This window comes from Ursus americanus, chromosome 12 (assembly GCF_024610735.1).
Source record: "Ursus americanus isolate L20-20 chromosome 12, mUrsAme1.1.p, whole genome shotgun sequence".
In the NCBI taxonomy this organism is placed as follows: domain Eukaryota; kingdom Metazoa; phylum Chordata; class Mammalia; order Carnivora; family Ursidae; genus Ursus; species Ursus americanus.
In genome coordinates this window covers 67,693,789-67,717,660 of record NC_142138.1, presented here as the reverse complement: position 1 = coordinate 67,717,660, position 23,872 = coordinate 67,693,789, and the positions used below count along the sequence as shown (strand labels likewise).

Sequence of the window (23,872 nt, the reverse complement as noted above, 5' to 3'; positions counted from 1 at the left end):
TTCTCTCCTCTGTGCTTTTTTGAGAGATGCATGTCTTCTTTCTGCCTGTTAGATTTATCACGTTGACATGTGTTCCTAGCAAGAACATATCACAGCAAGAAGACAAACATGTACTATCGTGCCAGATATTGAGAGAAAGAGGCCTTTCTAGATGAGATAGCTGGGACAGTCGCTTGGCCACTCCATGCAGAACTGGATGCCATTTGACAGGAAGGGGGAAAGCCACCATTCTGAGACTGTATGTAGTGAGTCATGACTGGATGGCACAGAGATAATTGAGGCTCTTTCCTCACAAGCTTGCTGTTTGGCCTGTGCGCTGAGCACTTACTGTCCTTTCTATCTGCTGCTCCTGTGACAAACAGAGCTTGTCGCACTCAAACAAGAAGAGTTGTTTCTCTCTTGTATGGGTCAGCCTCTCTGCTTTCTTGACCATTCCTTTGTCCCTTCCATCAAAGCCAGACAGGACATAGGATTTCAGATCCCTCTCAGGTTAATCTTCGGTTGTCCCCACCCTGCAGGCTCAGCGGACAGCTGCTAGAGGTGGTAGAGCAGGTCGGCTCACGGGACTCTACAGATAATCACTACTTGACACATTCGGTTCTTCCCGAGCTGTCTGACTCCTACCGGCCTTACAGGAGCGCCGCCATCTTCTCACCTGAGGACCTGGAAGTCTGTTCCTCTCTAGAAGTGGCCCGTGAGTACTCCTTTGTCAAGGTGATAAAGCTCCAACTGGACACCCACATAGATCTCCTGTTCTTTGTACCCCAGACCTCTGCTGTGCCGAGAGAGGTCATCCCTCTGGGGAGGCCCCGTAGAGACATATTGATCTGAACTGGGCTCTAGGATTAAGTTTTAAGCGCAAATGTCAGGTGTGTCAGGGAGCTTTGCTCTCTTCCTAGTCCAGGGCATGCCCATGTCATCTTGGCTTCTCTGTCAGGTCATTGGGCCACACTCAACTCACCTGAGCAAGATGAGCGCAGAAGGTGTCTGTCAGACCTAATTTGGATGAAACCTCTCTTCTCACCTTCAATAGCTCTACGTTTCATCTCTGAGCCAGGTCCTTTACGAATCTATGCCTGCCACTGTCAGTTGGCATTCTTGTCCAGGGGTAACTGGTTTTGCTATTCTAAACCCCACTTGTCTCTCTCCTTTGATGCCTGACAGCCTTGGCAGGCTTTCCTATATCTTTGGAGGTGTCACTCCCCTGGTGCGTTCCCTTCCTTTAGTCTGTCTCTTTGTTCATCTTCCCTCCTCTCAAGTTAGCTGAGAACCAGAACTGGACCAATGCTATCGGACAGTGTATGTTTCTCTTGAGCCGCGCAGGATCCTGAAACAGACGTACCCCATGAAAGGCCCCAGTATCTATGCAGCCTTGAAGATTGTTCTGCTTTGATGGTGTATAGATTCCATTCATGGGTTTAATCTCAATGGCTTCTTCCTCTCAACCATTCACCAACAGCATTTCAGATGGAAAAAGCCTGAATATTGCAGCAACCGTCTAGGAAGCAACCGGGTTCTTCCCCGGGATCTCGGGGGGAAAAGAATCAACGTGTTGTTTGCCTACACTCAAGACAGGATGCTCTGATGATGGCCTGTCATACCAGGGTCACTTGTTTAATGGCTTAAGAGAGCAATGCCAGTGATTGCTTGCAGGGCCCTCCTAAGCCCTCCTGGATGAGTTCTCCCACGGTTGCCTGTTTTCAATCTGCTTCTGTTGCTCTCCTGTGCTACATGGGACCTAAGAGTGGGCATTTGTGAAGGAGAGTCTGTGTCATGTAACTCTTTCTCTTCCTTTATTTGCAGAAAACCAAATTGATCAGGAGGGACCGAAAGGACAAGAGTCAGTTGCCCCCAGGTAATTCTGAGTTCTTGGGGGCTGTGAATTCAAAAGTGGCACCCAGGGAAAAGCAGAAAGTGCTGAAGAGAACTATATTATCTATTCGGTCAATGACAAGTTATCCTTTTTCACAATGCTTTCCGTTCTTTTGTGGTACTTGGATTGCTTCCCATTTCTTAGTTACCTCTCTCGTTGAGTAACCCACAGTCAGCCGACCCAGGTAAACTAATATGTCACAGGGATCGCTGTGCTCGCTCATTCTCTCCTCTGTGCTTTTTTGAGAGATGCATGTCTTCTTTCTGCCTGTTAGATTTATCACGTTGACATGTGTTCCTAGCAAGAACATATCACAGCAAGAAGACAAACATGTACTATCGTGCCAGATATTGAGAGAAAGAGGCCTTTCTAGATGAGATAGCTGGGACAGTCGCTTGGCCACTCCATGCAGAACTGGATGCCATTTGACAGGAAGGGGGAAAGCCACCATTCTGAGACTGTATGTAGTGAGTCATGACTGGATGGCACAGAGATAATTGAGGCTCTTTCCTCACAAGCTTGCTGTTTGGCCTGTGCGCTGAGCACTTACTGTCCTTTCTATCTGCTGCTCCTGTGACAAACAGAGCTTGTCGCACTCAAACAAGAAGAGTTGTTTCTCTCTTGTATGGGTCAGCCTCTCTGCTTTCTTGACCATTCCTTTGTCCCTTCCATCAAAGCCAGACAGGACATAGGATTTCAGATCCCTCTCAGGTTAATCTTCGGTTGTCCCCACCCTGCAGGCTCAGCGGACAGCTGCTAGAGGTGGTAGAGCAGGTCGGCTCCCGGGACTCTCCGGATAATCACAACTTGACACATTCAGTTCTTCCCGAGCTGTCTGACTCCTACTGGCCTTACAGGAGCGCCGCCATCTTCTCACCTGAGGATCTGGAAGTCTGTTCCTCTCTAGAAGTGGCCAGTGAGTACTCCATTGTCAAGGTGATAAAGTTCCAACTGGACACCCACATCGATCTCCTGTTCTTCGTACCCCAGACCTCTGCTGTGCCGAGAGAGGTCATCCCTGTGGGGAGGCCTTGTAGAGACATATTGATCTGAACTGGGCTCTAGGATTGAGTTTTAAGAACAGATGTCAGGTGTGTCAGGGAGCTTTGCTCTCTTCTTAGTCCCAGGGCAGGCGCATGTCATCTTGGCTTCTCTGTCAGTTCATTGGACCACACTCAACTCACCTGAGCAAGATGAGCGCAGAAGGTGTCTGTCAGACCTAATTTGGATGAAACCTCTCTTCTCACCTTCAATAGCTCTACGTTTCATCTCTGAGCCAGGTCCTTTACGAATCTATGCCTGCCACTGTCAGTTGGCATTCTTGTCCAGGGGTAACTGGTTTTGCTATTCTAAACCCCACTTGTCTCTCTCCTTTGATGCCTGACAGCCTTGGCAGGCTTTCCTATATCTTTGGAGGTGTCACTCCCCTGGTGCGTTCCCTTCCTTTAGTCTGTCTCTTTGTTCATCTTCCCTCCTCTCAAGTTAGCTGAGAACCAGAACTGGACCAATGCTATCGGACAGTGTATGTTTCTCTTGAGCCGCGCAGGATCCTGAAACAGACGTACCCCATGAAAGGCCCCAGTATCTATGCAGCCTTGAAGATTGTTCTGCTTTGATGGTGTATAGATTCCATTCATGGGTTTAATCTCAATGGCTTCTTCCTCTCAACCATTCACCAACAGCATTTCAGATGGAAAAAGCCTGAATATTGCAGCAACCGTCTAGGAAGCAACCGGGTTCTTCCCCGGGATCTCGGGGGGAAAAGAATCAACGTGTTGTTTGCCTACACTCAAGACAGGATGCTCTGATGATGGCCTGTCATACCAGGGTCACTTGTTTAATGGCTTAAGAGAGCAATGCCAGTGATTGCTTGCAGGGCCCTCCTAAGCCCTCCTGGATGAGTTCTCTCACGGTTGCCTGTTTTCAATCTGCTTCTGTTGCTCTCCTGTGCTACATGGGACCTAAGAGTGGGCATTTGTGAAGGAGAGTCTGTGTCATGTAACTCTTTCTCTTCCTTTATTTGCAGAAAACCAAATTGATCAGGAGGGACCGAAAGGACAAGAGTCAGTTGCCCCCAGGTAATTCTGAGTTCTTGGGGGCTGTGAATTCAAAAGTGGCACCCAGGGAAAAGCAGAAAGTGCTGAAGAGAACTATATTATCTATTCGGTCCATGACAAGTTATCCTTTTTCACAATGCTTTCCGTTCTTTTGTGGTACTTGGATTGCTTCCCATTTCTTAGTTACCTCTCTCGTTGAGTAACCCACAGTCAGCCGACCCAGGTAAACTAATATGTCACAGGGATCACTGTGCTCGCTCATTCTCTCCTCTGTGCTTTTTTGAGAGATGCATGTCTTCTTTCTGCCTGTTAGATTTATCACGTTGACATGTGTTCCTAGCAAGAACATATCACAGCAAGAAGACAAACATGTACTATTGTGCCAGATATTGAGAGAAAGAGGCCTTTCTGGATGAGATAGCTGGGACAGTCGCTTGGCCACTCCATGCAGAACTGGATGCCATTTGACAGGAAGGGGGAAAGCCACCATTCTGAGACTCTGTGTGTAGTGAGTCATGATTGGATGGCACAGAGATAATTGAGGCTCCTTCTTCACAAGCTTGCTGTTTGGCCTGTGCGCTGAGCACTTACTGTCCTTTCTATCTGCTGCTCCTGTGACAAACAGAGCTTGTCGCACTCAAACAAGAAGAGTTGTTTCTCTCTTGTATGGGTCAGCCTCTCTGCTTTCTTGACCATTCCTTTGTCCCTTCCATCAAAGCCAGACAGGACATAGGATTTCAGATCCCTCTCAGGTTAATCTTCGGTTGTCCCCACCCTGCAGGCTCAGCGGACAGCTGCTAGAGGTGGTAGAGCAGGTCGGCTCACGGGACTCTACAGATAATCACTACTTGACACATTCGGTTCTTCCCGAGCTGTCTGACTCCTACCGGCCTTACAGGAGCGCCGCCATCTTCTCACCTGAGGACCTGGAAGTCTGTTCCTCTCTAGAAGTGGCCCGTGAGTACTCCTTTGTCAAGGTGATAAAGCTCCAACTGGACACCCACATAGATCTCCTGTTCTTTGTACCCCAGACCTCTGCTGTGCCGAGAGAGGTCATCCCTCTGGGGAGGCCCTGTAGAGACATATTGATCTGAACTGGGCTCTAGGATTAAGTTTTAAGCGCAAATGTCAGGTGTGTCAGGGAGCTTTGCTCTCTTCCTAGTCCAGGGCATGCCCATGTCATCTTGGCTTCTCTGTCAGGTCATTGGGCCACACTCAACTCACCTGAGCAAGATGAGCGCAGAAGGTGTCTGTCAGACCTAATTTGGATGAAACCTCTCTTCTCACCTTCAATAAGCTCTACGTTTCATCTGTTAGCCACGTCCTTTACGAATCTATGCCTGCCACTGTCAGTTGACATTCTTGTCCAGGGTTAACTGGTTTTGCTCTTCCAAGCCCCGCTCTGTCTTTCCTTTGGGTTGACTTGTCTTCCTAAACAGTTGTTTGAAAACCCACCCTCAGTCCCTCCACTGATAGCTTGTTTTTATGTTTCCCAAAGCAGAGCTGTGCTTTGCTTTTCCCCACCACATGAATTGAGACAGTGTTCTGTGTAGCGCCAAACACTCACTTTCATTTGAGGGTTTTTCTTTGCATTCCATTTGTTCACTCTCAGTGTATAAATTCCACTACGTCTTTAACAAGCAGGCTCTCTGATGAGCAGAGGCTGAATTCTGCAGTAATCCTTTTAGAATGCATGGAGGTTGGCTCCCCAGATCTGTATGAAAAAGGTAAGTAAAGTGTTTGCACAGACTTAAGGCAAGGGCAACCGTGATGATGATCTCCTAGAAAAAGGAAATTTTCCCCAATGCCTCCGGCAAGGAAATCAAGCCACTTATCATAAGACAATATCAGAAGCACCCTGAATATTCTTCTGACTAACCTGTTCTCACATTGAGCATATCTGATTGCCTGGCTAGCATTAGACACTAGATTATTAATGTACCGAGCAGGATCTGCTTAATGACTTCCCTGTCTTTATGTATTTACAGAAAATCAGATCTCTCATAAGGAGGAAGAAGACCAAGACCCGATAGGCCCCAGGTAACTCTGAAGAAGCCTGGGTTGTTATTTCAGTGGTTAAACTGCATTTCAAGGAAGAAACAGAAACTGCCAGACATGCCTGTTTTTCCGTTCTCCAATCACAAAGTACCTTTGTTTAACCATGAAGTGTGGCTTCACATGTTACATGGTTAAGTTCCATTTACTGACCCCTTCACTTCAATAACCTGCAGGGGGTGGAACTTCGTGAATTAGCAGTCACTGGGATTCTCTGCATTCACCTGTTCACTCCTTTTGGTAAAACGAGAGTGAGAGGCCTATCTGCCTCTCCCTGTTTGGTGTTACCACACCGAGGATATGTTATAGCCAAAGAATACCTAAAAAAAATTTCACGTCATATCACAGGATGAGAAAGAGGCACCAACGACACAAGGTCTCTCCATGTTGATGTTGTCTTTTAAAGCCTGTGTTCACTTGGTCACCCAAGGTAGTATCAACAATATTTATGCAAAAGTGTTGAAGCCACCTTTAGGATTCCCCATGTGCGCTGTGAGCTATGTGTTCCATTCCATAGTCGTTCAGTTTGTTGCTCAGAAGCTTAGCTCTGTGGCCACTATCCTGAGCACCTTTTGTTCTCTATCTGTCCCTACTGCCCCCACAGCAGCCACACTCTGTCCCTGTAACAGGAGGATAGTTTTTGCTGTTAATCATGGCTGTGCCCCTTCATTATGAGTATACTTCTCAGCCTCCCATCAAAACAGTAGGATGCTGGGGTGTCTACTTTTCTTGTGTTAAACTTCAGATCTCCCGACCCTCCCAGGCTCACCGCAGAGCTGCCAGAGGTGGAAGAGGATACCCCATGTGACTCTCTGGATGAATGCTATTTGACTTATTCGGCCCTTCCTGACCTGTCTGACTCCCTCGGGACTTGTAGGAAGGCTGACATCACCTCATTCGAAGATCTGGACATCTGTTCTGCTCTGGAAGTAGCTAGTGAGTCCTCCATTGTCAAGGTGATAAAGCTCCAACTGGACTCCCAAGCTGACCCCCTATTTTTGGGATCCCAACCTCTGGTTGTGCAGAAATGTGTCATCGCTCTGTAGAAGCCCAGTAGACATAAGGATCTGAGTCAGGCTCTAGGATACACTTTTTAGCACAAACCTCAGGTGAGTCAGGCACCTGCCCTTTGTTCCTCATCTCAGGCCATGCTTATGGCTTCTGACAGAAGTTAGGACATTCGATTCAAGGCAGATTGACAGCTCACACTCACTTGTGCTCCACATGCAGAGGTCTCTTTCTTTGTTCCTGATTTCCATTAAATACTCTCTTCATCTGCAATGTTCTCATTTTCATAGCTGAATATTGTCTCTTGAATTTTTGTACCTGTCCAAAGATGTTGGCAGCCTTACCTTCATCTTTCAATTTGTTGTTTCCCTGCCTGACTGCTCTGACTCCCAGTGTCTGTGTCCTCTATGTTGGCTGTCTACACTGAGTTGTCATCAGAGTATCAGGTCATCAACACCTCTACCATCAGCTTGCTGTAGGTTTCCTTGAAGCACAGCTGATTCTGGCCTTTGCCCCTCCCATGCATGGCTCATATGTGTGTAAGCACAAAGAATTGTACACAAAAGGTTTCTTTTGATTAGAGGGTTTGCAGATTCCATCCATCAGTTTGGTCTCTGTGTCTAAATTCCCTTAAACCATTTATCTCATGGCATAAGGTAATGAGAGAAGGTTGCACTAAGTTTTTAGAATGTAGGTAAGCTGTTCCCCAAAATCTGTGGCAAAACACATGTTTCACACTGTACACAGACTCTTGAGATGTGGCTCTACCACAGCAGGGAGCTCATGCCCAATGGCTCAGGAAAGCAGACCAAGGCACATTCCCAAGACACTACCTGAGGCCTCCTGGATGGTTACTCTCACAATATCCTGCTGCCCCGCTAAGGGGCACACAGTCCATGTGCTAGTTGTATCGGATACTTAGTTGGAATGTACACATGGTGTTGTTGAACGTGACTGGCCCTGTCTGTATTTATTTGTAGACAGTCATAATGATCTTGTGGAGGAAGAAGACCAAGGACGGATTTATGCCAGGTAACTCTGAAGAATCATGGGCTTTAATGCAGTGGTGATGTCTGGGGATCTTGGCTCTCGGCAAATCTAGAAAGTGCTAAATGTACCTATTTCACCCATTCAGACACCCATAAAATGGTCCGTTAGCAATGTTCTCTGTTTCACTGTGGTACTCGTATAGGACCCTTTCTTTCTGCGTCCCAAATTTGGAAGCTCAGGCCATTGACACAGGTATACTAACCAATCACAGGATTTCTTGCATTCTCACGGTCTCTCTTTGTATTGAGTCCAGCCTAAGATGCACATCTGTCTCTGCTCGTTTCACATTATGACGCTGGCAGGAATTCATGGCAAGAAAAGTGTGTAAAAAAATTCATATCTCAGTATTTAGACAAGTAGGCCTCGGACACACGAGCTTTCTAGGAATCTACAATGCTGCCAGTCTGGGGTTGTCTTGGTGCTTTCTGTAAATGTCAACAAAACGTATGCAAAAGTGTTGATGCTGGTTTTATTGTTTTCTGAGCGTGCTGTGTGTTGTGACTGCTGTGTGCTGGGGTGGTTCAGACTCCTTCCCTTTAGTCTCCCATTCTGGCCATGCTCTGGGCCCCTCCAGCTCTTGCTCCCTCCCTGCCTGCCTCATCTATCCCCGGTACATCCACACTCTGGCCCCAGATGGAGGCAGAAAGGTTCATGGGAAGAAGACTTCGCATTTCTTTTCTATGCCCAGTGCTTCCTCCCTGCCGCCCAAAGCAGCTGGGACTCCATGTTGACTCAACTTTCTTGTTGCATCTCCAGTCCTGACTGTCACACAAGGCTCCACAGGGAGCTGCCCGTGACAGAAGAAAATGAAGACCCACAGGACTCCCTGGATGACTGTTATTTGACTTCTTCATTTGGCCATGACCCGCCAGACACCTGCAGACCTTACACAAGTGCTTCATTCACATTTGATAAGCAGGAACCCTTCTTGGGTCTGGATGTGGATGGTAAGTACTCCCATTGTGAGGGGCACAACATCCTGGGTGGGGGGGAGGTCAGGAAGCCTGTCTTCTCTGTATCCAACAACCTAAATTGGCTGAGATGTGCATCCCTGCCAACAGATCCTGGAGACTCAAACTGGTTTGAACTCTGCTCTTGGATATCATTTCAAAAACACTGGGTTACCTGGGTGGCTCAGTTGGTTAAGCATCCAGCTCTTGATCTCCATTCAGGTCTTGATCATAGGGTTGTGAGTTCAAGGCCCACGTTGGGCTCCACACTGGGCGGGGAGTGTATAAAAAAAAGAAAAGGCATCATGTGGGTCAGACAATTTTCCTTTCCTTCTGTCCCAGACTTCCCTCTGCCACCAAGCTCCCTCCCAAGTGCAGGCCCTTGGTACCAAGTCAGTTTAGAGAGGAGAAATGCAGGGAAGAGAGCAAACCTTCAGCCACCACTATGTCAACTGTAGATATCTGGGTAACAGGACTCTTTCTTTTCTCTCCTTTTTCTTTCTTGCTTTCTTGCTTTCTTTCTTTTTTTGTAAGAACCGACTTCTGCTACTCATGAGATTCTATTGCCAGTTGTATATCTGGTGTAGTGTCCTGCAAACTGTCTGGCTCTCCACACAGATTTGCATGTGCTCCATATTTGCAGTATCTGTGATATTGTTGCTGAGCTCAAAGTTTTGGCTTCTGGGGAGCCCAGAATGCTCAGCATTTAGATAGAAGATCCCGAGCACCCAGTCCTAGCTGGACCCCGTGGTTTCAGTGAAGCCGAAGCTCTAGCCCTGGTTTTCCATCCTCCACGGATGGTGTCCTTTCCACCCTGTGTGCAGCTTCAGTGATTTTCTCCCCGTCAAGTGTTGCTCTCGGTAGCATAATGTCATGTAAAGGATCAACGGTCCGTGCACCTGCCGTGGGTATTGGCCTCATTCTGGAGCAAAGCAGAGTTGTTCCCCTCTTCAGAATCTTCAGAAAAGTGCTGCCTGCTCAGCAAGACCCCCTTGGGTCACACTCGCACAGGAGTGCAGGCTAACACCCAATTCTCATTTCTTCCCACTCAGGCTACAATTCGGACTTTGCTTCTGGGAGAAGCATTTGCGTTGTTAGCCGACTTTCCTTGCTCATCAAATCACCTTGTACGAGCAGCAAGGAGTCTATGAGGTTCCTCACTGTGTCAATGTTGTCTAGTGAAATTGGCCATGAAACATTTTTTTCCTTCATCTTTTTGGTCAGTTAACAGTCTCTCCACCCTAGCACCACCTTCTCCCCTGTTTCCCATTCCTCTCGGAGGGGCCAAGAAGCAAAGGCCTCCTCAGGATTACAGCAATTCAGGAAGCAGAAATGAAACACACAGTTACTTTGCTTCGTTTGTCCGCCACGTCCCTTTCCGTGCCCGCTCAGCAGCAGCGCTGTTGTGCTGGAGCCCCTCGTGTCCTCACAGGTCACTCTCCAGTCGGTGTGGCATCTCCTGTGAGAGCCGAGGGTGCTGAGACTCAGCAACGTCATATCACTTTCCCAGGACCCCTGGCCAGTGGTTAGTAGGATCTCAGACCCTCACCAGCTCAGACTGCACACTGGTCTCCACTCGGTCCTGTCAGGGCCTATGTGGGGATGGGGTTGGTCCTGTCCTCTCTCCTTTTGTACCAAATTATTTGAAACAGTTGTAAATGTAAACAAAAAAGTTGCAAGACTGCCCCCAGAGATCCCTGTGACCCTGCCACACATCTGCCAACTCCTACCCTGTCAGTCACTCTGTCCTGTGAGCAGAGCCAGTAGCTCTTCCAGCCCCTCTGAGAGATCAATGTCTCCATGAGGCTCCATACAAAAGCAATGAGAGCTGAGAGGTCCCGGGCCTTTTCTGTTGTCATGAGGGGTCCCCAGGAGGCTCTTCACTTGGCTGCCTGGCACCCCTGTAATGCTGCCCAGCTCCCACTGGCAACTCCTTCTCCCCATGCCCTGAGAACTCTCTAGGACCTACTCTCTCCAGGCTGTAGGAAGAAGGTTATGACTAACGGAATGATAGGAATGAACTTGTGTGCCCATGCCAAGGCCTGGTGGAGTGAAAGGGGTGATTTTCACCTCAGGGACTTTGCAGGCTGGGCACCTGCCTTTTCAGCATCCCTAGGCTCGGACACAACACTGACATCTCCTTCATACACATGGTGTCTACCTTTGTACCTGCTCGCAGGGTGGGGTCTCAGACCGGAAGGGACATCAGACATGGGTGTTCTGGGAGTGCTCAGCTAAGGAGCCCTGGGGTGGATCCCATTGAAATCTCTTCTTGCTTCAGCCCCGATGCAGGCTCCCCATCACCAGGGCCCATCGAGTGGAAATGTGAGTTTCCAAATGGCAAAGGTGCAAATGTCAGGAGCACAGACACAGCCAAGCACCCAGGTGGCCAATTCTCTGCGACAGCGGCTGGAACAGCAGTTGGATTGTTGTGACAACAGAGCCAGGCTCGGCCTCTCCTCTGCCATCGGGAGCCTAGATGCCAAGATGGGTTCTGGGAACCAATGGCCGCTCTTCCAAGGTGAGAGGGACGGGGAGTAGGAAGTTCTAGTCCCTATGTTGGTTGTCACAGACTTGTAGCTGGAGGCAGCAACGGGGTGAGGTCGAACCCCATGATGCTCCAATCCAGCGAGGTCAGCAAGAGCCCGGTGTTTAGTATCAGCTCTGCCCCGGGTCCTGGGTTTGCAACTTCCTAGCTCTTTAAGTGGCCAACTTATTCATCCTCTTACCTAGTTTCCCCTCTGCCCCTTCATCGGAAAGCGCAAAACTAGTATCTCCATTCCATCGATACGGGAAAGAAGAAACGGCATAAATTCTGGGGGGCCTGATTCAACAGAAATTGCTTGACATCATCTATGAATTTGTCATGTCTAATTTGTGGGTCGCTGTGGGGCTTTAGCACTCGGCAAATGGTTTCGGGGCATTGTTTCATGGGGGGTGGGGCAGTTGTCAGCGGCTCCACATTCACTGGACCCCATCTTCCCTAGCTTTCTCAGAAAGGCTCCTGTGCCCAGTTTTCTCTCCTATGACATCTTCAAGGCAATCTTCCCTGTTCAGTGCTCACAGTCACAATGGTAATACTGGCCCCACAACACTGTCTCCCACTTATTTTTCTTTTTTCCCTTTTCTAAGGACATAAGTGGCCCCTTTCTTACATGAAGTGCACACGTCACTCTCTCCTCTGATCCTCCGTCTAGTTCATCATCTCCCCTCATCTCTGGGGCCTCGTCCCCAGCTTCCTCTTCATCAGGACCCACCTCTGCTCAGATTTCCTGAAGACTGAGCTTTCTGACCTTCCCCTGGGTCGTGCGTTCCTTAACCTCCTGCATTCAGTGCCCTGTCCTGGAGCCTGGGGTGGCCTGGGGCTCCTCTGTCAGAACTACCTGAGAAATGAGGAGATGCAGTTCTCAGTTGGAGGTGACATAAGCAGCAGACTATGGCACCGGGGAGAGGCCCCAGAGAAAGAGCTCAGGGAGTGTTCGGGGAAGCACAGCCCCGACAAGGGCCTTAGAACTTGACGTACTTACTGTCTTCCCCCTCGAGCCTCTCTGTCACTTCTCCATGGCACCCACTGTCGTGGCCCCGACTCACCCCGCTGGCTCAGTTCCTCTCTCTGTGACTCAACTTCCACAGAGGCCTGAGCAGGAAACCAGGCTCCATGCTGGGTTCTTTGTGCATTCCGGCTCTGAGAAAAAAAATGCCACAGACAGACTGCCTTGTCAACAACAGAAGTTGTGATCTCACAGTTCTGCAGGTGCGGTAGAACCACAATCAAACAGGTGCACATTTGGGGCCTGGTGACACTGCCTTCCTGGTTCGGAGGTGGCCGCCTTCTTCCCTTGTCCTCCCAGGAGTGAGGGAGCTTTGCGGGGTCTCCTTTATAGGGCACGGATCCCTCCTAGGGGGGATGCCGCCCCGATGCTCACCCCACAAAACCATCACATTGGGGATTGTGATACACCCCTATTAACTGGGGGCGAATACAAACTGTCACGCCATGGCAGATGGTTTTACTCTGTTTTGTTCCCACCTGCTCCCCCCTGTAATCCCTCCGTGGTGTTGAACAGGTTACCTGTTTCTTCCACCCCTTTCCTCATTGTCCTTGGATTTGTGTATTTTTTCCAATTTCAACTGACCAGAAGGGAGGTTAGAATATTAGGTTCCGTGTCCCCCAGATCCCTATTTAATCATTTACTGAATTAGGTACATATGTACATACAGACACACACATTTGTATCTCAGGTCACATACACGATGTATAATCCGTGTGTGTATTATCCAGAGTGTACACGTATGAAGTGCACCACGTGTTGACACGTGTTGTGTCAACTCCCCAGCTTTCTCTTCCCTGGTTGCTCCCCAAAGGCTTCCCTTCAACTTTGACTTTAGCTGATGTCTACAGTCTCTTCCCACCAATAGCACAGCCTCTTTCCAGCCTGATTGCCCTGCCTTTGTCTTTTCTTCTCCGGAACTCTTTGTTTTTACCAGTTCTGATTCTCTGATTTCACTTTTGTCAACTGCAAGCACTTTGGCCTTCTGGCATTCTTATCCATGCAGGTAGTGTGGGAGAGATGAACAAAACAGGAAATAATCAAAGCGTGTCCATTGGCTTCCCCTCCCCTCTGAATACTCGGATGGCCTTGCTCCTTCTGTCCGATGTCGTCCTTTGACGTCAGTGTGGGTGGAGGATCAGAAAGATCATGAATAACAGCAGATCCTGTTGATGTGCTTTTCCTTCCAGAGCTGGGTTTGGATGCTTCCCTCTACGTGAAGAACCCTCCCAAGCTGGAGGGCGATGCCGCTGAGGCCTCGAGGGACAGCCAGTGTGAGTGTCAAGTCTTTGGCCACAGGAAAGCCCTCGGTGTCATGGAAGAGAAGATTCCCAAGAGAAAACTGCAGTTTGGCCGGTGGAGACTCGCATGCAGATTCCGTGGCCCTCTGGCTTAGGGAACGGAGGTAATCACGCCCCCTGTGGCTCTTGGGGCATGGATTCCTATTGCTGTCCTTCAGATGATAGCTGCACCCCCCAACACACTCACACTGCCTTGTCTTCCTCGTTTGGTCACTCCCACAGCTGGTGCTACCTCTGTCTGGGCTTCCGTCTGTTTCCCTAGGGACTGCCACCCTGCCGGCCCTGCCATCTCCATCACCTGGTTGCATCTGAACTCTGCTGTGTTCCTGCTGGGGCCGTCCTGAGATCCCCTCTCCCCTCCACTCATGGCCACGGGGAAGCAGGCCCCATGGCCCTCCTCAGCAGAGCAGCATCAGTTAAACATGTCGCCAAACATGCGAACTTTGCCGGAAATCACACACTTTCTCGGCTTCTTTGCCTTCCTTCCCTGCTTGCCCAACTCTGAGGCCTCATGCTCCCAGGAGCACTGTTTTAATGAGTCACTTGCAAAAGGACTCTCCTCCTGGGTCGTTCAGGGAATCTGACCTAGGAGGACACGTAACCCTCAACTTCTCCATGTGAATAAGAAGTGCTAAAGCTGAGGAGAAAGAGCCCCCATGAGAAAAACTAAATGAGAACCTGTCACAGCTGGGAGTGCCACACCGGACTGCCTGGAGTTAGGTTTCTCCTCAGCCCCTATAATGTAGAAGGCACGTGTTGTGATGTGCACTGGGTGTTATACGTCACTGATAAATCATTTGACACAACCTCAAAAACTAATGATGTACCATACACTGGCTAACGAAACAGAATAATAAGTAAAAAAAGAAAATGAAAGAAAAAAAGAAAAAAGAAAAGAAAAAAATAAATATTACATAGATACCCAGAGTCCAAAACATAATCTCTTCCCTGATCAAAGGTCAAAGAATTTAGTGCTCTACTCCTATGACAATGAAATCGACAGTTCACTAGTCACTGAGTGGATTTCACAGCCCCCTGCACGTTCACTGCAGACTGAAAAAAAAATATTTTAATCAAATTTTGTCCTTATACAACATCTCAGTAAAGAACCTTAGGTCTCATTCTCCTATGTTAACCCATTTGCAATTCCTTCTTTATACCAGGGTAAACACTGAGAGACTCTTTCTTTAGGGAAACTTTAGAAAAGAAGGGATGAGAATCTAGAGAGCTAAAACGAATGCGTTTTCATTTTCACTTCAGAGTTTGGTGAGTCTCTGCATTGAGAATAGTCCTAGAAATGCCCTAAGGGCTATCCTGTGTGAGATTACCTTCAGAGAATGTTGGCGTCCCTGAGTGAAAATGACTAGGGCCATGGTAACACCCCTGCTCTCTTTTTGTGAATTCCCCTTTGAGTTTCTCCTCCTTGAGCTCTTTCCTCTGCCCCTTTGGGCTTGTTCCTCTCCAGCCAAGTGACCAAGAATGTCTACTGCTTGCCCACACCTCCAGATCAGAGGCTTTCCTCTCCCTTTCCCCACATGTTTGCACAGGGCCTGAGCCAGGGTTTCAGTCCAGGGTTTTCAGACACAGGTCACATGGCTTTAGGAGGTCCTCATATGCACATGGCAGAAAGGAACTTGGAGATACGCTGAGGCCCCTGTTGGCTCTGACATTTTGGGACTCATTCCATAGCCTGGCCTCCTCCTCAGAAGACGGGGACAAGGGTGAGAAGGGGGTGTGTTTGTCTGCCAAGGGTCCCCTCCTTCCTACAAAAGTCTGTTTCTGAACGTGTGTGCTGGGTGCTAGGTGCATCCCTCTCTGGGAGGTGTGAGAAAGCCATCACTTGGGATTCTGATGAAGGGGGCTCAAGAGTGAAGTGGCTACTGAGGAAGGGGTAGTTGGGATCTGGCCAAAGCTCACAGCAGCCTTGAGCTGGGATATCACCAGGCTTCCGCTGGGGAGTGGGGGAGCACAGGGGTCCCTGGATCCTGCAACACAGGCTGACGCTCAGTTTAGTGAGGTATTACTTCTGACCTGTGGCTCTCACTCTCCCCCTCAGGCTGCCTGCGGCTCCCCCCTTTAGGCTCCTTCTGGACAGGGGTTCAGCTTGCTCCTGGCATCTGTCACCAGGTAGCCACCCCTCCAGGCTCAGCCATCTGACCAAGACTCACATTTGATTTCTCTCTCTTTCTCTCTCAGATACCAAGTACTTCAGAAACTAAGAGATTCCTCATGTGAAGAAAACCCCATCATAAACCCCATCACAAAACCCCATCATTTTCCACTTGATGAAAAGAAATCTAGAACAGCAAATCAACTTAAAGCCCAAACACAGCACAGGTGGGATCCTTTGCTGAGAATCAACATCACAGTCACAAGCCATTCTCTGTGATTTTGACTGCAAAAGACTGCTTTGATGAGAGAGATTCTAGCCTTCAGCTCCAGTTGTGAGAAATCCCTCAGGAGACCAATGCCTGACTAGATGACACAGTTTTGACAGACCTTAAGTCTTGCTGCTCTCAATTCCACCCTGCAGAGAACCTGAGTCAGGAGCACCATGGAAAAAGACCACAGGTCAAACTGGACATTCTGGGCCACCAGATGGGCTGCCCTAGGAGCAGACAGCATTAACTATGAGGTGTTCTTGCTGGTAAGGTTTAGCCTGAATTTGAGCATGAGGAAGTTACCAGACAACTTGAGAATGTAGATCATTGAACAAGATGACTGGACTTTCTTCAAACAGTCAGTGTCACCACATAGAAGAGACAACACAAGCGAGAAGAGATATTTTGGGTTCCAAAGGACTAAAAAGAATGTGTTCCTTTTTTTTTTTTTTTTAGTCCTTTTGAACCCAAAACATCTCCTCACCCTTAGGTGGCTGTGTCTGCTGGTGGTGACATTTCCTTGTTTGTAGGGGACAGTCAGATGTCTTGGCTTAAGGGTCTACATCCTGAAGTTGTCTGATCATTTCCTCCTGACTAAATTCAGCCTAACCCTCTGGCCAGGACACTCCATAGTTAACGCTGTGTGTGTCCCAGCTCAGCCCACCCGGAGACCAAGAGGGTCCAAGTTTGCCCATCACCATTCTTGTGACAGCTTCATTGGTTACTTTGCTATGGAGGGCCTATCAGATCTGTTCATAGCAGGACACATGATTTTCTTCTAAAATTAGCATTTTGGCAAGGGGTTCTCTGAGAATGTATGAAGATCTTCTTCTCTAAAGTCTTTTTCTAAAATTTTGCCATCTGTAATGATCCCTGTGGTGCATCATAACCGTATCTGTGTTTGTACATTGGAAGAATTCTATCTAACTTTATCCTTCCTATACAATGTGTATTTGCTGGCATTGTGCTGTGGAAAAGAATATTTCCTCCCCATTCTATATCATTAAAGTATTTGTTTTGACAATCATTGTGCACTTGTGAATTTTATTTAATTAATATGTTCAAAGAGCCAATATATAGTACATCTTTAGTTTTTGATGTAGCGTTCAACGATTCGACTCGTGTGTTTTTTGCATCTGGTGCTCTAATCCCTACTATCATGGTTGATTTGATGTATCAGGGTATACAGTAAAGTAAATCTTCTTGGTTGTTCTCGCCATATTTAACACTGAGTCTCCATCTCTTTTAGGCTATAGTTAACTTATGGGGGAAAAATTTCATCTGTTTGTCGTTCTGTGGTATTTGCTTTCTTTTCTTCTTATGTGTGCCTATATGTGAGTGTGGTGTTTAAGAAGGTTGTAGAGGTAGGGCTGAACATTGCACCAAAAGTTTCTGGGCATCTTTGGTTCCGTATTAGCTTGTCAAACTTTTCACATTCAGTTTCTAAGTTGTAAGTGACCCCTCAACCTCAAACGTTTGACATTATTCTATTTTCTCTTTACCTCCGTCTTAACCTGACTCTTCGTATACTATTGTTTCCACCCAGTGAAACAGATGCTGCTTATTCCTATTTTTCCCACCTGCTCCACTCCCAGATTTTTGTTTTACATCTACAATTGAGTCTATTCAACAGTGACCAGCTGTTCGAAAGCCAAAATTTCCCAGTCATCTCTCGTTGGGTGAAGTTCACCTTCAAAGACTCCTAGTGATGGAATCAGGACTCCCTGAGTGTTGTGTATTGAATACTCTTTTTCTACTACCTGCACACATGGACATCGTGGCTGAATAGAAAGTACTTGCACAATGAGTTTTTACTGAGACTCCGTGCTGGGTGTGGAGCCTGCTTGAGATTCTATCTCTCTCCCTCTGGCCCTCCCTGCCTCCCCCCTCCCCCCCACCTTAAATAAGGGATGGGAAGGGGAAAAGGCAAATGAAACAGAAAAACAAAATAAAGGAAAAACAGGAAGATTCTAGCAATATATGGTGAAGACATTGGAGAAAAGGAAGAGAGATAATACAGCAAATGAAATTGAATGTTTAGGGCAGAAACAATTGGAAGTAAGAAGGTGAAGAGGGAGAAGAGATTAAGATGTGGAGACAAATTTGACTTGAAGAGAAAGTACAAAAGTCAAATAGACTGGCAGATATCGGTCTGGGGATGTTTTCAGTTGGCCACAGAGGCATCACGCTTGTATATTGTATGGATAATATTAAGCGAGCTTTTCATGTCACTCAACCCCTTGCCAAATTGCCATCTGAAAAAGTGACTCCAGTTCAATTATAAATACCTTGACCACCATGCCATATAAAGTAAGACATATTTTACCATGCTAGAGTTAAGAAACTGGTTTGGGGGCCTGGGTGGCTTCGTCAGTTAAGCACCCGACTCTTGATTTCGGCTCAGGTCATGATCTCAGTCGTGAGATTGAGCCCAGTGTGGGGCTCAGTGCAAAGTTTGAGAGTCTCTCTCTCCCCCTCTGCCCCTCTCCTGCTTGTGTGCACTGTCTAAATAAATAAATAAATAAATAAATAAATAAATAAATAAATAAATAAAATCTTAAAAAAAGAACTTAAAAAAAAAAACTGGTTTAAGGCTTAGTTGTGAGCAACCGATGGCAGTTTGCACCTGCCAAACTCCCAGTGACGCCCTTGCAAGTAGTGTGGGTAGGCAGTGAGGTTTGTTGGGCTGGGCATGCAGAGGCAGGTAGTAAGCCCTATAAAAGTGAGGACTGAAGAGCATATTTATTTGCCTTTTGTTCGGCCATTTACATTAATATGCAAAGCGTGTTATTTGCACAGTTAGAACTTTAGAATGAAAGTACGTTGACTCTCGAGCTGGTTTTTCTTGGTTGTTTTCATCTTTTTTTTTTTTCGTCGTTATTTTTTCTTTCATCTTTCTCAAAACTCAGTTTTCCCCATAGCAGAGTTGGGACTTATTATTGCAGAAGTCTGCTTGCTGAAGATTCTTAAAAACAAAACAAAACACTAAAGAACTTTTGAGCAAAAGTTTAAGAAGTTCTGCTACAGCCCATCCACTTGCTTGTGGGATTTATGTAGATATGTTTGTTTTTGTCCTTTTTGCTGCAATAGCAGTGTAGCCTTGCTAGAATTATACAGAACAGTATATTTATTTTCATCAGTTAGGTAAACAGCGTAGTGTAAAATGGACATTACTGGAAAAGGATAGCGATTTATATGAAACCACAACAGAGACAAACTACCGCCGTCACATGCAGCAGTGGTCTGTGGGGAACGTGGTGGGGAAGGCTGGAAAATACTGAACCCAGAGCCAGGAGACTTGGTTTCTAAATCCAGCTTGCCAGTCTGTAGCTGTAAGGCTTAAGGTTACTTAGGTACCATGTGCCTCAGTTTCCTATGGTTGGAAAGTGGGAATGAGACCTGCTTCACCCACTTCACGTGCACTCTTTGAGGATAAAAGCAGGTAAAAATGCAATAACGGTCGCGAAGATTTTATGAGCCATGAAGGGATCTCTAAGTACCACAGTGTATCACTATTATCATGACTATTCTAACTGTTCAAGGAAAGCAGTGGTCATCAATGCAATTCTGCTCGTTCCTCTGGAAGCTAACGACCTTCCTTTGTGATCATTTTATTACTGATGGGGCCGTTTTCTGCCTGGTCTGGTTGTGTGGCAGTATTCAGGTCCATTTCTCAGGTTATTTCTCGGGCTATGATTTCATGTTCCCAGAAGAGGGCAGCAAAACTCCAGTCTGAAGACTGCCACTTCCTCAAAGTGTCTAATGTAGTGTTTGGAAAACAACTATACTGAAAAGAGAAGAGCTTTTAAAAAATTATGGTCTTTATGTGACATACAAGGCAAATCTCATTGCTATAAATAAATACCATAACAAAAATACACTCATTTAAAATAATTGTTTGCCTTTTCTTTGTCCTCTGAGGAAAATAATTTGGGCTATTTCTTTAATCTCAGTTTAATGATTTGACCTGTACAACCAAAAACCTCTGGCCATGTTTTTCCATTTAACCCCAGATTTTTAGATCTCACAGAGCACCAATTCTTAAATAATTTTTTTTAAGCATGAAGAAAGTAAGTTGTTCAGGGCTGATTCTTTCCATTTAAGATGACTGGTTAAGTCCAAAGAAAGATTCCCAACAGTGTCTGTGTCATTCAGAGCAAATGTCATCTGTATCTAATATTTCTTATTCAAATTTGTTTAAAAATATGCTTGTGCTTGTATACCTTGTAAGAACATCAGCAGCTAACATTTGAACTGTTCTTTTCAAAATTTTTTTACTTTAATTTTTTAAATTATGTTATGTTAGTCACCATATAGTACATCATTAGTTTTTGATGTAGTGTTCCATGATTCATTGTTTGCATTCTTTTTTTTTTTAGAGAGAGAGAGAGTGTGAGTGAGGGGAGGGATGGAGGGGAGGGAGAGAGAGAATCTCAAGCAGGCTCCATGCTCAGTGCAGAGCCCAACGTGGGGCTCGATCCCAGGACCCTGAGATCATGACCTGAGCTGAAATCAAGAGTTGAATGCTTAACCAACTGAGCCACCCAGGCAACCGTGAACTGTTCTTAAATAGCATGTAAGGTGCTTTTCTACATGTTATCATGTATGTTGATAGCCACTATCCCCATCTTACTGATAAATTTTCTCATCCGTGATTAGAATAGCTGTTCCTTGCTTGAAGAGAAAAGTGCAGGCGGGGGTCCCTTGTGGCAAGAGAGTCCTGAGGTGAGTATTTTCTCTCCCCTAATAGGTGGTACAAGAGGTGGTACAATTCTGAATCTGATCCTTTTTCTGTGTGCTTTACTGTAATTAGAGATGGGGTAGAACGGCTTTCAGGTATAGTTTTTCAATCCCTTCTGCTTTTGTCAGCTCATTGGTAGCTCTGCTCTTTGAAAAAAAAAAAACTACTCTTTCCCACTCCACTCCTTCTACCACCTCCCTCAAGTCAGAGTCCTCGTCCCATCCCAGCTAAACCTCTTCCTGTTCCTAAGAATTGCATCACATTCTTGGCTTAATGTAGACCAACACCCCCACACTGGCACCAGAGAGTGTACAGACCTCCTTTATTGGTTGAAAGTTCTTGTCTGGTGAGCATGGAGTAAGTCACCCACTTCCTGACTTCCAGCCCTGGCTGAATTTGCATCTGGAAAAGAAAATATTCCTTGGATTTGTGTTTGCTTGCTTATAAATATCCTTCACTTCACCCCTACCCTGGAAGGAGGAAGATTTTACCAAGTAGGTAAAGCGTGGAAGGGCATTTGAGGGAGAGGAAACAGTCGGCACGCCTTGCTATTTCTAATTCTTCACTTCTCCCTCTCTCACACACAGACTAATCTGGCACCGACTCCCACTGTACAGACGGGGATTTCATGAAGGACAGTAATGTCCCCCATTACTAAACCTGGTGGCTATATCAATCTTTGTCTTACCTGACACTGAGCAGAAACGGACACCATCAATCTCCTCGATAGACTCACCGTCTTCCTGTGGTTTCCACACACTGTTATTCCCCCCTACCTTCCTCATGGATCCTAGGCACCTTTGCAAGCTCTCTACCAACTCCTTAGGTGTTGGTGTTCCTCAGGACCCTGTCCTATGTCAGCCTGTCTTCCCTCTACACCTCATCTGAGAAATCTCCTCTCTTCCATGGCTTTATGAGAGTTATATGCCGGTGACTCCCAAATCTCATCTCCCCTGAACTCCACACTAATATAACAACTACCTTCTGGAACCTCTCTGATTGGATATTCCTAAGTCATATTAATCAACTCACTTTCTCAGACTATTCCTCTTCTGATGTTCCTTTTCCTAATATATGCCACAACATCCACCCAGTTGCTCTAGCTAGAAACCGGGGATTCATCTTTGATTTCTCTTTTGCTCACTCTCTCCATTCAATCAATAACCAAGTCCAGTAAAATCGACTTCTTTGAATCTACCCACTTATTCTCATCCTCACCTGGCCTAAGCAGTCACCTCTGGACTTTTGTAAGTCTTTGCTGGTTTCCTGCTTCTAGTTTTTCTCCCCTTGGATCATTTTCCACCAGCTACGAGAAAGGTTTTTTTATAAATGCACTTCTGGTAAATTCACCTCCTCCATTTAAAATCATTTAGTTGCTTCCCACTATCCTTAGGCTAGAGTCCAAACGTCTTAGCATGGCTCGTAAGCTCTCCACGATCAGTCACCTGCCTAGCTGCCATCAGCCTGCGCTCCACTCATGCTGGCCTCCCGTGGTGCAAACACACGCTGCCTTCTCTTGCTTCTAGGCCTTCACAAACTCTTGTTCCTTTGCCTGGGCCTCAAACCTGTCTAATCTAAATTCTACCCCCAAATTGTCATTTATCTTATTCCTGAATCAGACCTGAATTTGGATACTTAATTTTAAATTATTTCTTGAATTAAAACCCCAGTTCACCTCATCTCACCTATAGATTTCTTATTTCTTTGAAAAATACCTCCAAAGGTATGTTCCAATGAAAATATATTTGAGCTGATTAACTTAGATCAGGATTGACTTTTACCATAGCCGAATGTGAGCTGGAACATATTTTTTAAATTACTGGAATGTTTTCTGGATTGTTATTCATCATGGCATTCTATCTTGGGAATTTTTTCTTCATTTCCAGCTGGTTTACACCACTCTCCTTTCTCACCTCTCAGCCCTTTCTTCCCCTCGGGTTGCCCTACACTTGCCCCCCGATGGACCCAGTTTGCATGCAGCGGTAGCTGCTGTGGGGCTGTGGTTAAATAGAACTGCTCAGACTGCAACAGGAAAGCACTGAATCGAAAGCAAAGGGGAGGAAGAACAAACCGATACCCACCACAAAGCTGCTGAGTGCCCAGCATGACCCAAGCTGCACCCTCTGATGAGGAGCCTTGTGGAGGAGGAAGAAGCCACAGCGTTTAATAAATCATCAGCACAGCCTGTCCTCCACTTCCCCTGAGCCAGCCTTCCTGGGTCACCCATGAGTGTCCCCAGGTCTGGCCTAAGTAGGTGGGTGATGACAGCAAAGCCACCAGAGAGGCAGAGGCTGGGGGAAAGTCCCTGAAATGAATGACTGTGGACCTTCCGTCTCAGATGCTCCGCCTGGTCCAGCTCTGTGCATGTTTCGAAGGAGCTCTCTGTGTGGGATGGTCAGATGAAGGACCCCGTGGTCCCTGAAAGTCCTTTGGCTACCTGCCAGACAAGCTGTTTCTCGTGGTGGCCGAAACTGTTTTATTTTATAAGGAAAGATCAAGTCCCTATGAGCTACCGTTTGAGAACTTGAAATTCACACTCACGTACACATGACTATTTGCAGACTCTTTGCTGACTTCAGGAGAGGGAGCAGGAGAAAGGAACGAGATGGCACATCAGAGAAATGTTCCACCTACTTTCTGAGTTTGCCCATCGCCTACCCTGGCTTTTCACACTTGTCCCCTTTGTTGTCAAAGGAGGTACTGATTGTTCAGCAGCCTGAATTATAGGGAAGCGGGTGGAAAGTGCAGGGAAGTGGGTAGTAGCTATGTTTAGATTTGAAACACTGGTAAGTTTGGGAACTCCGTGGACTGCTAGAGCCTCGTAGTGGTTCATTCTCTCCGGATCTGGGGAGGTTGGAGCCGGGCCCTGCTTCTGCAGCTGGAGAAGCAGAGCACTGAGAAGAGG

At 46.8% G+C, this 23,872-nt stretch overlaps 2 protein-coding genes across 2 annotated transcripts in view; one reads left to right on the top strand and one right to left on the bottom strand.

Annotated features, from left to right (window-relative positions):
* LOC123802716 (uncharacterized) overlaps positions 1-23,872 on the bottom strand; it is a 389,246-nt gene that overhangs the window by 353,154 nt on the left and 12,220 nt on the right. The window lies entirely within an intron of this gene.
* Positions 4,067-13,940, top strand: LOC148109219 (NBPF family member NBPF4-like). The gene is made up of 9 exons (XM_087865735.1): positions 4,067-4,086; positions 4,712-4,907; positions 5,543-5,657; positions 5,919-5,970; positions 6,731-6,921; positions 7,974-8,025; positions 8,800-8,990; positions 11,275-11,514; positions 13,735-13,940. The coding sequence occupies exons 1-9, from the start codon at positions 4,067-4,069 to the stop codon at positions 13,938-13,940; spliced, it is 1,263 nt and encodes a 420-aa protein (XP_087721861.1).